This window comes from Musca domestica, unplaced genomic scaffold, assembly GCF_030504385.1.
Source record: "Musca domestica strain aabys unplaced genomic scaffold, Musca_domestica.polishedcontigs.V.1.1 2, whole genome shotgun sequence".
Lineage (NCBI taxonomy): Eukaryota > Metazoa > Arthropoda > Insecta > Diptera > Muscidae > Musca > Musca domestica.
The window spans coordinates 22945457-22958420 of NW_026712249.1; the positions used below are offsets into that span (position 1 = coordinate 22945457).

The 12964-nt window shown below is 35.2% G+C and overlaps 1 protein-coding gene across 1 annotated transcript in view; it reads right to left on the minus strand.

Moving 5' to 3' along the window:
- LOC101891180 (uncharacterized) overlaps positions 1-12964 on the minus strand; it is a 177457-nt gene that overhangs the window by 52806 nt on the left and 111687 nt on the right. The window contains exon 3 of the mRNA XM_059121988.1: positions 8705-8884. Within this exon, the coding sequence (XP_058977971.1) occupies positions 8705-8884 (180 nt within the window). The remainder of the gene's footprint in view (positions 1-8704; positions 8885-12964) is intronic.

The window sequence follows — 12964 nt, forward strand, 5'->3', positions numbered from 1 at the left end:
TGGAAATACTTACAAAAATAATACTAAAAGTACTAAATGGTAGTCAAATTTGCCATTTAGGGAAGGGCTGCAGCTGGGAATTTGAAATTTGATATGGGACATAGGATAGGGAAACCAAAGGGTAAACAATAAGAGTGCCGATATTACTAAGATACACAAAATTTGGTACCATTTGGAATTATTTTAAAGACATTTTATGAAAATAAAATTATGCTAAGTGAACTTTAGAAAATGGTACTAATAAGGTGACATTTTAAAATGTTGGTATTGTAGTCCCTGCTTTTTGGTAGGGTTAAAGAGAAGAGGTGGTTATATAAACGCGTACTGTAAGTATACAAAAAGTACTAAATGGTACTATATTGGGTATTGGATGAATGGATAGCGCTTGAAATCTGAAATTTATCATTAGGGCGTATAGGATTGACATTTGAGGGTGCTTTGGAAATGCTTAGTAAATAAGTAAGAAAAGTACTAAATGGTATTAAATTTACAATTTGGAGAAGATCTGTAATATAACCGGAATCTGAAATCTGGAAGGGATGTTTTGTTGTTGTACAAAATAAGTGTGCAAATCGTACTGAAATACACACAATTTGGTGCCATTTGGGGTTATAGGTTCGGCAGATGTAAAATTTTCAAATTTTATATGAGAATAATATCTAGAAGTTGAAGTTATTATGAGGAGGTGGTTCTGAAAATGAGTGCTAAGTAAAAGAACTATACTAAACTGAATTAGGTACCACATGATTTTGGAAGAATGTATAAAGATGGCTGTCTGGCTGGTGCGCACTATACCTCTCGAAGGAAGTATACGATTTGGTCCAAACTTGGTGCGTCGTCATACATTTATCAAACTAAGTTCGAGTTTGGAGATGGGTAATATCGGTCCAATCTATCTGGCACCTCCTTACATTAGTACTATGTCAGTATCGAAAATGAACAATATCGGTTCGCTCCATCAAGTACCTCACCCACAAAGGGTCAACATTTTTAATAACTATTACTCTTATAAAATGAGATGTAAGTGTCCGATTCAAATTACACACATCAAAGCACTTTTATTAACCCAAGGCCACTCTTTTTGCTACCTCCCCTACAAAGGGTCAAAATTTTGAATATCCATGAAGCTCATAAGACGCGAAATTAACATCCAATTCCATTCAGACTGTTGTGAAGATGACATATATATGCGAAACTTTTCTGTTACCTCACCCAGATAGAATAATAATTTTCAATACCTTTATCTGCCACAACTTGCGAAACAAGTCAGCGATTCTTTGCAACGATTCTCTCAACCAGAAACCTAAATTTCACATAAATTTATGATTTCGCATAAAACCGGATATAAATGTTATATGTTCTTGTAACTTTTCCCATACCAATATTTTAATCTGTATTAGCTGACTACATCTAGTACCTCACGTAAATTTCAATAATTTTAAAAAATTATCGCACATCTTATATAAAGTGGAGGAAGTAGTCGATATAGTCCACACCTCATACGTCGCAATATTTATATCATATTTATTTTATTTAGGTGCGATACAAAATGGCCACTATTGGCCCATTCCTTTGGAAGCTACTCCATAGAGGGTCACATCGAACATTGGCTGAATACATATATCGGCAAAACCGACTAATACTTTTTAACTTATTTTCTAATTACTTAAAGTCCTCATTTAAACCCTACAGGAGAGTAAAATGATGCAATATTTACATTTCGTAATATTTCTACCAAACTCAATTCAAGTTGGAATATAGAGAAAAATATAGCAGTAATCAAAAACAAGAAAGCAAAGGCAACCAAGTGATACTCTACAACATATTAGAAGCCCTCTTATGTCCAAATCCATTTTGGAAAATTTCGCTTTTGAAATTATGTCATGGAGCACTGCCCACATATTACCCTTAGCATTTTGACAAGGGACATTTGCCCAATATTTACGCACTCCGTCGTGCTGTTAGTCGTTGTGGTCCATATACAGCTAAATGTAATCCAATGGTCATCCAAAATGCTAAAATTCTTCCCTGTCCTCACCTCTCTTCTCAGGAGGAAATCAGCATAAAAAAGCAAAAAGTTCGCCTTTTATGTATTTCGAATATTGCCTTTGGTCCTTTGGTTTCTGTTTATGACCTTTATAACGGCTGCAAAATCAGTAACATTTTTAAATATATTGCGGACATCTTTGAAAACAATAGGCCTAGCCCTTCTGAGCCTAATCCTACCCTTTTCGTGATGATCGGACGAATCTGTACATAATATCCAGAACCTGTATTGTAAGGTAACAATATATTAGCTATCATTCCCTCCTTTTGTTTATACACATTGTATATATTTCGCTATATATATCCGATATATTTACTATTGGAATCTACGTAACGGTCAGAATTGACCTCTTCGTCTATTTGTGATTTTGCCGGAATTAAAAATATTCGCGGTTTAATGGAATATATGACTTTTATTTAATACAAATGTTATGGTATATTTCACCCACTAAATATTACCCGATGACCATCAAAATTGGAAGGCTTCTGCCCAGCCCTAAGCTCTAGCCCTATGCTTACTTCCGTTTCAATTGGTCCGTAATTGCGACCTGTAGAGCAACTGCAATATCAGGAAATTTTTCAGTTTTTGGTCTATTTCAACCCCTAAATAATATGCGATCATCTCCAAAAGCAATAGGGTTCTATTCTGGCTCATCTCTATTTTCAATTTCGTGAGAATCGGGCAAAAATTGCGACCTGTAGAGTGATTACAAATTAACATGGACAGACGGACAGATGGACGGACGGAGATACACCCACCCGGAAGACCCATATATACTTTCCTACGGGGAAACCAATATTTCGAGGTGTTACATAATTTTTGGCCCAATCAAGCTTTTAATAGTGTTGAATGGTATAAATATATCTCTGATTTCATTTAATGTCACATAAAGTTCGCTGATTATTATGTCGGTTTGCAACATTCATGGTCCTTTTTTTCTTGGCTTTACGAAAATCAATATATTTTGTCAAAATTAATTTTCAAAAAAAAAATGTCAATTTTAATCCCCTTTCCATGAGCTTTACACATACATTAATCAAAGACTACAACATTGTTTTTCGTTTAACAAATTATTTCTAGGAATCAAACCGAATATCACCCTGCTGTTAATAAACTTGAAAATGAAAAAATATTAAAAAGTTAATTCTATAACTTTTTCATATTTCATCTTTTCGAAGTGAAAAATGATGTTTCGAACACTCATTTCACACACATTCACACACACACACTCAATACGGCAAACAATCTGTCAACTTGAAAGTCATAAAATAGAAACTTTTTAATATATAATTGGCACACACGCACATACACACTCCTCGAACTCTCACACATTCACACAGCATCCACAACTACGATTTACCACCAGACTCCTTCCTGGAAGCTGTTACTTAACATAATGAGGCCACATTGAAAAAGGATTTGAAAAGTAATGATGCCAAATGTAAAAGTTATTCTTCACAGGAAAATCTTGATGGCTATGGGATGTCTGGTGTAAAAGGGAATTATTGTAACTTTACACGTTGCAATTTTTTCTATTAAATGGAAATGTAAATCTTAGTTACTGCGAAAAAATTACTAACATTAATTATGTTTCTGGGAAGAAAACCTTAAAGGAAATCCATAATTTTGCATTTTTTAAAGGGGGACCAAGTGAATGTTTGGTCGGTGGGTTAAGATATGAGTTCCATCTAAACAGGATTGAAGAGAAAAATCTTAAAGAACTTGGTATTATCGACATTTGGAAAATGGTATAAATGATGTCGTTAATTTAAATATATTTGCAGCCCAGGAGAGTAACGAATTTGAATCTGCAACCTGCTCGTAAAAAAAGATTTGAGAAGTTTCTGACAAAATTGAGGAATTTTGGTATTAAAACTGTTATTTATTATTATTATTATTTTTTTTAGAGTCAAACCAAATGACAAATAACGTCCACTACAGGCCCAAATAAAATACGATAAGAACAATAGCACATTCCATAAATATAGGAGTGAAAGCTTGGAGATGATAAATATATAAAAAAAAAAATTCAGAAGAATCGAAATACTGAGTTATTGCGTGATGCATTATTACTACTGACCTTTGAAATATCTCTATAATTACGAATTACTTTTTATCTAGTTCCGTGGACTTCGGTCTTTGTAAGAAAACACTGAGTATGAGTAATATAAAATATATGAAATCACTCATACGTTCTGGGATATTGGTATTGAACTATGAACTACTTAGACACAACTCTACTCGTAATTAATTAAAATACGCATATTTATGCAGAAGCCTTATCTATGGCGCAATTTTCTTAAAACTTAGCGTATCCTCCGCTTTATGTATGCTAAGAAATTTTAGGTCTTAGAGGGAAAACTAAATTTGTATTAAGTGAGCTTGTATGTGATTTTTATACCCTCCACCTTGAAAAGGAGGGTATATTGTGTCATTCTGTTTGCAATATCCCTAAATATACGTCGTAGACCCCATAAAGTATATATATTGATAATCAGCAAAAAATTCTAAGTCGATTTAACGACATTCGTCTGTCTGTCCGTCTGTCTGTTTAAATATAGCCCATTATTATTGACTGATGAATCAATTTGAGCTCATGAATCGGATGAAGATGTGTATCGAAGCTACATAAAAACCAGAACCGATTTCAATAAAATTTGGCAGAGGTATTTTCGAGCAGTATATGATGCCCTGTATCAAATATGTATCATTATTGTGGACTACATATTACACATATGAGGAACTTAAACACCAATCGGTTGATTTTCACCGAAATTTGAAACACTTGCTTTTAGTCTGAATTCCGTCGAAAATGTCAAAATTCAGTCTGGTGGAAGAAAAACCTTAAAACGGATAAAGATGTATGTATAGGAGCTATATCCAACCCTGAACCTATCTTGACAAAATTTTAGGCACATATTTCTGAGATGTATCTGATATCTGGTACCAAATATCAATGTTGGGGAGTGTATATTACGGTGAAGAACTTAAAACCTCAAATCGGATAAAAAGTATATATATGTGAGCTATAGCTCTATTTGAAACGATTTTCATCAAATTGAAATAATTATTTCTAGGATGAATTCATTCGGAAGATTCAGTTCATTTTCACTAATATTGGCCATTTGGTGCACAATTAAACCGAAATCGGTTGAAGATATATATGGGAGCTATATCTAAATTTGAACCGATTCTCACCACTTTTTATAGGGTTCATACATATATATAAATTTCTACATTTCTTGCAGAGAACTATGTATATTTAAATCGTTAAATGTATGTATAGTTACATCGAATAAAACTAAATATTCTACCAAAACCATTTTGACAGAAAATTTAAAACAATTTATTTTTCATAATTGTTTTGGTGAATCGTTATAATAAAAATATTGGAATGTGTGAAATTTAAATGTTGATCTCATTATTGGGGAAGTACCAGGAGAAGTAGACCGACAGCTTTAAAAATTATTCCAGTGACAGCTCATTATACAGTTTACAAGCGTACAAAAGCATTTCGATGAGAATTTTCCAGAATAAAAGTTATTCGTGATGGAAATCAAGCGTGATAGTGCGATTTCTTTATATTTGGCTGGAAAACCGCAAGTGGCTATCGTTAGAGCACTCCAGCATTAAAATGTGAATACATCTTTTGTGTCTCGTAACATCGCTCGTTATCGTGATACTGGCAGCGTAACCCGGCGTCAAGAAAGTGGACGGAAGAAAACAGCAACATCAGCAGAAATGGTTTGAAAAGTTAAGAAGCGACTTAATCGAAAACCGTGTGCCCGAAAAATGGATCGTGAGCTAAACATATCGCAACATTCCATTCGGCAAATATTGAAAAATTAGCTCGGGGTAAAGCCATTGAAATTCCAAAAAGTGCAAGAGCTTACACCGCAATAGAAAGAAAATAGACTTAAAAGAGCTAAAGTGTTGCTTCGCTAGGCCGAATGTGGTGAACTGTCGAATTTTGTTTTCCGATGAGAAAAAATTCGTTGTCGTTGTCCAGCAGTTTGTAATTAAACAAAATGATCGTGTTTACTTGCCAAAATGTACACCTTCGGTTGGCCACCAGAACTCAAGCGCCGGCCATGGTGATGGTGTGGGCCGCCATAACAGCCAATGGTCGCTCTCCGCTCGTATTAATCGACCGTGGCATCGGAATAAATGCCGAATATTATTGCGAAAATATTCCGGAGGGCGTGTTAAAGCCTTGGGCACGCAAACATTTTGGCCAATCCGTTCGACTATTGTGTCTGGAGTATTTTGGAAAGCAAGGTTGACACTAAAAAATACCAAAGTATCGATCACCTCAAACAAGCGCTTCGCCGGGAATAGGCCAAAATACCGCAGAGCAACATTCGGGCAGCGTGAGACGGTTTCATTTGTCCCACCATACTATAGAGGGTATATTAATTTTGTCATTCCCTTTGTAACTCCTCGAAATACTCATGTAAGACCCAACAAAGTGTATATATTCTTGATCCGCGTAAAATTCTAAGACGATTTATCGATGTCCGTCTGTCTATCTGTAGTAATCACGCTATCTTTCGAACGAATTGAGATAGATGGCTTAAATTGTGCACACTTGCTTATTTTGCCAGTAGGCAGGTTAAGTTCGTAATTTGGCCATGTAGGTTCACGTTTTCATATAGCCCCCATATAACAGTACCTCCCGATATTCGGTATTTTGTTGATTTTATCGACATTATTCAACGGAATTGCTTCAAATTTGGTATTTGAAGTTGGTAATGGATACTACAGTCTAAGACAGAAAAGCGTCTGTGCAGGTCCACGTCTTCGTATAGCCCCCATATAATAGTACCTCCCTATATTTGGTATTTTGATAATGCAGGTTAACGTCGTCGTATAGGCCCTAATGGCTACATTTGGTATTTTTAAGATTTTAACAGCATTTTTAATGGATTTTATTTATTTTTTTTTGGAAAATTGACCAATTCGTTCCAAATGGTGGTAAGGGTATTATGTCTTTGTGCATTTGTTTATAACATGGAGAAGGAAGCGAGATAGACCAATAGTTACTTTTAAGGATTTCCATAGAATCACTTTCTGAGTTGATTTATGCATGTCAGTCCTTCCGTCCGTCTGTCTATGTATTCTTGTGAACAAAATGCAGGTCGCATTTATTATCCGATTGAGATGAAATTTTCCAAACAACATTTGTTTGGCCCAAGGAAATTGGCCCTATTTAAATTGGAGATAATCGGTCAAAAATTAGATATACCTCCCATATATATCTTCGTCCGATTTGCCTTTTATTGTGCATCAAACGTGTAATATCAGCCCGAATAGTATGGAATTTTGCACATACAACCAAATTAGGCCTGAAAATAAGTATGCCAAATTTGATCGAAATCGGTTCAGATATAGCTATAGCTCCCATATATATTGTTCATCTGATTTGTTATTTTTGTCCTCCGCAGCCGTAGTATGCACTCCGTAATAACTATATTTGGGGAAATTTATCAAATGCAGCTCAGAAATACCTTTGCTAAATTTTATCGAGATCGGTTCAGATTTGGATATAGCTCCCATATATAACTTCGTCCGATTTACCTTTTATTGTGCACCAGACGTCTAATATTTGCCCAAATGAGATGTAATTTGGCACATACGACCGAATTGAGTCTAGAAGCTCGTATGCCAAATTTGGATCGGTTCAGATACAGCTATAGGTCCCATATATATTGTTCATCCGATTTGTTGTATTTGCTACCCACAGCCGTAATATGCACTCCGTAACAACGATATTCAGGGAAATAAATCAAATACAGCTCAGAAATATCCTTGCCAAATTTTATCGAGATCGGTTCAGATTTGGATATAGCTCCCATATATATCTTTATCTGATTTCAAACTAATTTTGCATCAAATGGACAATACAATTACAATTACAATTTAAAAGATACAAATGCTTCGGCATATTTAGTCCTTTGAGCTTTAAATTACAGTTATAATCATAGCGTGTATAATTCAATTCTCAAATAAAATCTTTTAATTGTTATGTGGAACTCTACAAAATTAGCAACGTGGTGTAGGGTATCATAAAGTCGGCCCCGCCTGACTTTAGGACTTTCTTTTCTGGTTTTTACTTGTTTTGTTTACTTCTTCCATCCATCGCAATATAACTCTCGACGATACGTCGTCTTTACTTGTTTATTAGTATTTTAGACATGCCGTCATTAGTGTGCCCTCTTATATAATCATATCCGTCATTTTCAATGAAAATTGTTAGACGACAGTTTGTTTTGTAAATACTTATCTGTAGAGGTCGAAATTTACATAAAGACACTTCGAAAATTCTCACTTTTTTTAACAAGTCTAGTCCTCCGAACCATCCCAAAATGATAATTTTCTTAACTCACAAATTTGCTCCTTGTAATTCTCGGTAGTTGAAAACCTGTTAAATTCATTTTGAATAATTACACATTTTCCCTAATTTATGTGCATTATTTTCTACCCCCATTAAAATGAGTTGTTTTTTTATTCAAAATGTTATGTAAATACATTAAATTAAAAATTCAAATTTAATATTGATCGCGCTTCTCCTCCTCTCTCCCTATATATATTGTATATACATTTAATTTTTTTGTTTTTTTTTTTTTGCTTTGCATATTACGTTTACGTTCTACTTACCCCAATTTCAACGTAAATTGTATAAATGGGATATGGCAGTGCAATCACCATTCCCGTCAGCCACGTTGCACAACAACAGACGAATGCCGGAAAACGTCCCTTGACGGGATTGGCCAGCCAACGCATACGGTCCCAGGCTATTAAAATGTGCGTTATCATGGCAACGTGTAATGGTATATCCTGTGACATCGACAACGGCAACGATAACGGCAAGGAGAGGCAGCGGGGCAGTCATATTATATGAAAATGTATTGGAAACCGAGAAAAGAGAAGAAGAAGAAAATGTATAAATGTAGGAAGGAAGGAAAGGACGAGGAAAACGTTTTATATGCGCGTAATTGAAAGTTGAATGCAAGCATGTTCTGTAGCAGTAATTTAAAGTAGAGACGATATTTAATTTGTAAATGAATAAATAACAATAATTATAACGTACGGAAAATAGTTTGTAAAAGAAATTACGAACAAGTGAACGTGCGGGTTAAACAATAACAAGTTTTTTTGTTCCCCTGAGGTTGTATACCTTCAGCCCATGACCGGATACATAAATACGCTTTTGAATTTCAAAACGTATGTCTGTAGTTCATTACAAAAATGTATTATTTTACAAAACTTTTATGTAAATTCGATGGCTAGGATCTCGATTAAAATAGTTAATCTTTTGACATTTTCAGATAAATTTGCTTTAAAAAAGCCATTTTTTCTTTGTTGGAACCCAGAATAGTTTCGAAGAGCATTACCGATCTACTCGGCGAAACCTTCGTTTTTTATGAAATTTAAATATAAACAAGAAAAATCAGCAACTAAGTTCGATCGGACTGATATTTTAACACCCTCCACCATTTGCAAGGAACTTGAAAATTTACAAAAAAATAAGTAAAAAAGCTGTAAGTTCAGCCGGGCCGAACTTTGAATACCCTCCACCATTTGGTACAAATTTAACAATTTCAAAAAAAAAATAAAATCCGTTAAAAATTCTGTTAAAATCTTAAAAATTCCGAATTTAGCCGTATATTAGGGTCCATACGACGACGTGGACCTGCATAGGCAACTTTTGTCACAAGCTATTACAATATTCAAATGCGAAACTTGAAAAAAAAATCTGTTTATAATGTAGCTAAAATCATCAAAATACCGAATAGAGGGAGGCACCATGGGGGTTTTAAAACGTGGACCTGCACAGACAATTTTCTGTCGTAGGTTGTAGTATCCATTACGAATTTCAAATACAAAATTTGAAACAATTCCGGTAAATAATGTCGCTAAAATCATCAAAATACCGAATATCGGGAGGTACCGTTATATGGGGACTATACCAAAACGTTGACCTACATGGCTCATTTTCTGTCTTAGGATGTAGAATCCATTACGAACTTCAAATACCAAAATTGAAACAATTCCGATGAATATTGTTGCTAAAATCATCAAAATACCGAATATCGGGAGGTACCGTTATATGGGGGCTATACCAAAACGTTGATCTGCTTGGCCCATTCTCAATACCAAAAGTCCTGCAGATATAATATACATTTGAGTAAAATTTTATCAATCTACTTCAATTCGTTCGGAAGCTAGAGTGATTTCCACAGACTGATAGACGGACAGACGGACGGACATCGCTAAATCGACATAGAATTTTATGCTGATAAGAATATATACACTTTGTGGGGTCTAAAATCTATATTTCGAGGTGTAACAAACGGAATGACAAACTTAATATACCCTACAGACTATGGTGGAGGGTATCAAAAAATACGTCTGTAGTTCATCATAGAAATTTATTATTTGACAACATTTCTATGGAAATCCAGGGGATTGGACCTCATTTTAAATAGTACATCTTTTGCCATTTTCATATAAATGTGCTTTAAAATAGACATATTTTCTCTATTAGACCCTTGGAATAGTTTGGAAGGGATGTCTGATTATGACGCGAAAAAAACAGCTAAGATTGATCGGGACGAACTGTTCATACCCTCCACCATTTGGGAGGAACTGGGAAAATTACAAAAAAAATCTGGAAAATATTGCTTAAATGAAACCCGGGGCTATACGCAGATGTGTAACTGCATACAAATTTTTTTCATTAACTGTAGAACCCATTACGAACCTGGAAACAATTCCAGTGAATAATGTTGCTAAAATCATGAAAATACCGAATATCGGCCGGGCATGAGGGCAATGCGGAGACGTGGCTCTGCATACGAAATTTTTTGCAGTACCCATTACAAACTTCAATACGTAATTTAAACAAAGTCCGGTGAATAATGTTTCTAAAATTATGAAAATACTGAATACCGGGACGTACCGTTTTATGGAGGCTATACGAAAACGTGTGCCAAATTTTATCCCTCGACACTTTTGGAAATGATCTATTAATATTCCCCGGAATCCGTGTACTTTAGGTATACACTGTCTTGCCCAATATTGCAGATAAAGATACAAAGAATATTTTAGGTACCCCAAGCGGGCCAACACGGGGATCTCTTTGGTCCTTTTTAAAAGATGGGTAAAAACTCCCTTAAAACGGGATAGCGGCAAATCAAAATTTTCTATAAAATCACTTGCCATAAATAAATTGTTCAATAGGTGCTGGAAGATGTCACAAGACTTAATCACACCTAAACACGATGAATTACAGACCCATGCAGTTACTAAAATCAGGGGTTATCATTATGTAACTGCTGTACCAAAGGTGGGCCTATATTGATAAAGTTTTGAAAATAGCGATTTTATACTCTCATCCATACGGCTATAGAGGGTATGTATCATTTGATACGGCCAAAACCTGCCTCATCGAAATTCGAGTTTTAACCATAGGTCTCTATGGACCAAATCCGTTACAGAACATTTGGAGTCGATCTAGCGATGTCCGTCCGTAAGTTCGTCCGGCCGTCTGTCAGTCTGGCTGGTGCACATAATAACACTCGAAGGCAGCATTCGATTTGGTCCAATCTTGGTACATTGTAATACTATCCTTAAACATAGATCGAGTTCGGAGATGGATAATATCGGTCCACTCCTTCTGGTACCATCCCCATAATACGTATAAGTTTACAAAAAAAAGTTTTTTACTGCACAGAGTGTCTAAGTTTTGAATAACCACAACGATAATAAAATCCGAAAAAAGCATCCGGCTCTCTTTATAATTCACAAATACCATTATTTCGACTAACACAAGATCTGCTGTAAACATGGAATATATCGGTCCACCTCCCCCTCAATGGGTTACAATTTTTAATATTAATTAAGCTCATAAAATGCGAAATTAACATCCGAATTTCAGACTTGGTACAATATTTCCATCAACACAAGATCTTTTATAAAGATGTTAGAGATCAGACCATTTCTTCTGATACCTCCCCCACATAGAGTTCAAGATTTTGAAAAACAAAACGCGCAAAGAAAGCGAAATGAATATATATTTCAAATTTCACACACAAACATTTTTGCTAAAACAAGTTCTATATGTGATATATATCTGCGAACCCCTTCTGGCACCTCACCCACAAACGTTCACAATTTTCAATATTTTTACCTGTCATTCATTGAGAAACAAGTCATAAGACTGTATACATGGATCTTCCTATCTCGCCGAGCTTTGTCCGCCCATCTGTGCGTCTATCCATGTTAATTTGTGATCACGCTACAGGTCGAATTTATGGCCCAATCACGAAATTAAGCATGGTTTTAGGGTAAAGGTCAAAAAAGAAGCCTATTGTTATTAGAGATAATCGGAATATAATTTAAGGTTGAAATGAACAAAAAAGCAGAATCATTTCCTGGGTTTGCAGCTGTTCTACAGGACCAACAGACGCGGGCTGAAGCCTACCAATTTGGACGATCATCCGACAATATTTAGCGGGTAAAATATACCATAACTTCTATGTAAAAAAAGACGAAAATATTATGAATATTTTTAATCCGGCGAAATCACAAATACATTAAATGGTCACTCCTGGCCGTTACAGTGATGCTAATAGCCAAGATACCGGATATAAAAAAACTGCAACAAAGTCAAACGCCATACTTTTACATTTTTTTTAATTTTATTGAATGAAAGCAAAAATATCGGAAATAGCATCAAATTTTGGAATAAGTTTTGATTTGTTCGAATTGGTCACCTTTGACATGAATTCTAGATTTCAGAGGCCAATGAAACCGTCACACGCTGCCCGAATGTTGCTCTGCGGTATTTTGGCCCATTCCCGGCGAAGCGCTTGCTTGAGGTGATCGACACTTTGGTATTTTTAGTGCCAATCT